Here is a 3,805-nt window from a genome sequence, read left to right as displayed (position 1 = left end):
GTTGAGAACCACCGTCTTAGAGAGTGGCAGAGCAGAAGGGGTTTGACAGAGGGTAAAATTGTACACACTGTAGTCCGGAGAGACCCCAGCTAGAGGTGACATTTGAGCAAACTGGCAGGGTATGGTTTCACAGTGGGTCAGGCATTGAAGCGCTAAGCAGAAGGTCAGCAGTTTGAAACCCATCTGTCCTTTCCAGGGAGAAAGAGGAGACCGTCTGTTCTCAAAAAGGTTGACAAGCTCAGGAACCCAAAGGGGCAGTTCTACTCAGTCCCGTAGGGTCACTATGCGTTGGAATCAACTCAGAGCAGGGGGTGAATGGGAAGTGATGGAGAGAGCCGCTTGGGGATCTGGAGAAGGCCGCTCCAGGTCTATGGGCAATCCGTTCAACACCTCTCCACCCCCATGCATGGTGGTGCGTGCCAGGACATCAAAGAGGCTAGTGACTGGCAGGAAGTAGTAGACCCCACAGCAGGAGAGATGGCGATGGGGAGAATTACGTGGGGCTTAGGGGGGACCACATAAGGACTTTATCCGAGTGTGTGGCAGGAGCGTGTGTGTGTGTGTGTGTGTGTGTGTGTTAAGAACAGGTATCATATGATGTGTTTCAACAGGCTCACTGGGGCTGACTCTGGAATAAGCCAGAGCAAGGCTTCTAGGTGAGGGATGGGAAGAGGGTGGCCCTGCCCGGGGTAGACAGTGCAACCTACAGGGTGTACTGGTGGCGCGGGAAATAACTAACCAGAAAAAAGTACATATTTAATGTACCACAAAAGAAGATATTAAAACATTTCCCTAGCCCTGAAGCAACCGCCTCCCCCAACCATGGTGGGTCCCCAGCGCCAACCACGTGCGCGCCAGCCACTTTCCAAGTCCCTCTCCGCCCAGGGACCCGACAGCACTTTCCGGCTATCCTGGCTCCGCCCAGCCCTGTCTCCCAGGCACCACCCTCGTTGCCTTGGTAATTGCCTGGCAACAGATCTCTCCACTGGCCGCCCTTCTGCAGTCAGCCGCTCTGGCGAGGCCTTTGTTACCATGGTGACCTCCGGTGCCTGGACCATTCCCCGTCCAGACCACGCCCCCAAGCTAATCCCCGCCCCCTGTCCGTTTTGGCCCCGCCCGCCCGGCCCGGCCCCGTTGTCATGCAGATTGCCTGTGCAGGGCGCATGCGTGACTCTCCCCGGGTCGGGTTCCGCCCAGAGCCGAGCCCCGCCTGGAGCCCGCAAGTCCCGAGTGGGGCCTCGTTGCCATGGTGATTGGCGCCGCGGGCTAAGCTCAGAACCCCCGCTGCAGCAGTAGCTGCCTGGGCTGCAGGTGAGTGCGCGTGGAGCTCTGGGCTTCTTCCTGCACGACCCAGACAAACCTGGCCTCGGCCCGCAACCTCCCGCCCTGGCGCCCGGCGGGCCGGCGGGCCTGGTCACCGAGGAGGGCAGCCAAGGAAGCCCCAATCCGGGCCTGGATCAGGGGCACCCAGAGGGGGCGTGGGTGCTGGGCTGCCTGCGGATGCTGGGGGTGGACCCCCTCCCAGGCCCAGCCCTTAGTCTGTGGGAACTTGGAGCAGGATCCTTCCCGTCCCGCCTCCACCAGGTGGGCCAGAGCTTACCCGCACTGGTTGGACCCTAGCCTGGGGGATGCTGGTCCCCGGTTCTGAGCAGGACCAGTCAGGGCTGTAAATGGGAGGTGGGGTGGGGGTGGGAGGCCTTCGTAGGTCAGATAGCCTTCTCTGGTGAGCCTCGAGGGCCTGGCAGGGAAACCTGTGGGCAGTTGCCTAACTCTTTCCTCTGATCCCCAGGACTCCAGGAGGATGAGGGCCAGCCTGAAGCCGTGGGGGCCACCTGTGAGCCGGGACTGTGTCATCACCAGCTTCCCGAAGGTAGAGATTCCTGATGGTGGTGGGTTGAGGTGCAGTCTGCCCCTACTGTAGGGCCCTGCACCACCCCCACTCCCAGCTGGGAACCCAAAGGACTTTTACAGGCAGATTTAAAAAAAAATACTTTGACATCTCTTATCACCATCCATACATTTCTCCAATGTGTCAAGCACATTTGTACATATGCCTCCATCATCCTTTTCAAAGCATTCTCTTCCCACTTGAGCCCCTGATATCAGCCACCCATTTCTTTCCCCGCCCTCCCTCACGAACCCTTGATAAGTTATAGGTTATTTTCTGCATATCTTACAGCATCCTCCATCACCCCTCACCCACTTTCCTGTTATTTGTCCCCCTGGGAGGGGGTTCTAGGTTGATCCTTGTGATCGATTGCCCCTTTCTCCCCAACCCTCCCCTAATCCTTCTGGTAGCTCTACTCTCCCTGTTGGCCCTGAGGGTTCTATCTGTCCTGTATTCCCAGTGTTGCGGGTGCAGGCAGATTTTAGGCCGAGACCTCCAGCTTTCTCTTCCTCGTCTGGCTTGTTCAGCATCCAGTTGTCAGGTGCCATGGAGTCCGTCCCGACCCATGCGCTATGTACAGTAGAAGGAACCACCTCCCGGCCCGGCCCCATCCTCACAGTCGGCCTTATGTTTGAGCCGTTGTTGCCGCCACTGTGTCCCTCCCTCGTGCCAAGGGTCTTCCTCTTTTTCGCTGCCGCTCTACTTTACCCAACACGATGCCCTTCTCCAGGGACCCGTCTTTCCTAACCACACGTCCAAAGTCCCGAGATGATGTCTGGCCATCCTTGCTTCAGGAGCAGTCTGGCTGTGCTTCTTCCGAGAGCGATCTCTCTGTTCTTTTGGCAGTCCCTGGTACTTTCAATATACCTCCCCAACATCATAGTTCAACCGCACCCGATTCGTCGTTGGTCTTCCTTCATCAGTGCCCGGCTTTCACGTGCCTCTGAGGTGATTGGAAATTCCATGCCATGGCTTGGCTCAGGTGCATCTGAGTCCTCAAAGTCACCTCTTTGCATTTCAACTCTCTAAAGAGGCCTTGGGCAGCAGATTTACCTAATGCAATGCATTCTTTGATCTCCTGATTGCTGCTACCATGACCATTGCCTCTGGACCCAAGCAAGACACAATCCCTGACAACCTCAGCCTTTTCTCCGTTTGTCATGCTGTTACCCACTGGTCCAGTTGTGAGGATTGTGGTCTTCTTTACTGGCTATGCTCAAGCCTCCTTGTGACGGGTGGCTGGTGGCGTTACACGAGGTGTCTTGCCCTGGAATCGAACTGGGTCTCACACATGGAAGGCAGGAGTTCTACCACAGCACCCACTGCCTCAGAGATCCTCGGGGCCGGCCTTGTAGATCTGCTCTCATCACACCTGGAGGAGCCCTGGTGGTATAGTGGGTACATGTGAGGCTGCAAACCACAGGTCTAAAGTTCGAAACCACCAGCTGCTCCTCAGGAGAAAGACAGGGCTTGCTACTCCCCTAAAGAGTTAGTCTCGGAAACCCACAGGGGCAGTTCTGCCCTGTCCTATGGGGTCACCATGAGTCAGACTGGACACAATGGCAGTGAGTTTGTTTCTGTTTCAGTCAAAACAGCCAGGTTCTGAAGGTTCAAACCCATCTGTCTCTGGCTGTCACGTGTCTGGTGAGCATCACAGACCAGAGACGCCTCTGGACATGGCAGGTCCCCATTGTGACTTACAGGGTGACTATGAGTCGGAATCCACCTTAGCCATTCTGCCCCGCTTTCTGCGGAACACCCACAGCTGTCTGCCAGGCCCACTACCGTGGCAACAGTTGCACCTCAGAGAGACCCCATAGGACAGAGCAGAATTGCCCCCCCTCCCCTTAGAGTTTTCAAGGCTGTGAACCTTTACAGGGACAGACAGCCTCGCTTTTCTCCCTCAGAGAGGCTGGG

At 56.8% G+C, this 3,805-nt stretch overlaps 1 protein-coding gene across 3 annotated transcripts in view; it reads left to right on the top strand.

The window, feature by feature from the left end:
• Positions 1 to 1,211: 1,211 nt before the first annotated feature.
• RAB36 (RAB36, member RAS oncogene family) overlaps positions 1,212 to 3,805 on the top strand; it is a 15,441-nt gene continuing 12,847 nt past the window's right edge. For all 3 annotated transcript variants that reach the window (XM_045289605.1, XM_045289604.1, XM_045289606.1), the window contains exons 1-2: positions 1,212 to 1,311; positions 1,790 to 1,870. In XM_045289605.1, the coding sequence (XP_045145540.1) occupies positions 1,802 to 1,870 (69 nt within the window). In that variant the 5' untranslated portion in view covers positions 1,212 to 1,311; positions 1,790 to 1,801. The remainder of the gene's footprint in view (positions 1,312 to 1,789; positions 1,871 to 3,805) is intronic.

The sequence above is a fragment of the Echinops telfairi genome, unplaced genomic scaffold (assembly GCF_000313985.2).
Source record: "Echinops telfairi isolate 266 unplaced genomic scaffold, ASM31398v2 ScPeMD7_29;HRSCAF=101, whole genome shotgun sequence".
NCBI classification, from domain to species: domain Eukaryota; kingdom Metazoa; phylum Chordata; class Mammalia; order Afrosoricida; family Tenrecidae; genus Echinops; species Echinops telfairi.
Note: the sequence above shows the minus strand (reverse complement) of the source record. Positions and strands in the feature narration are given on the sequence as shown.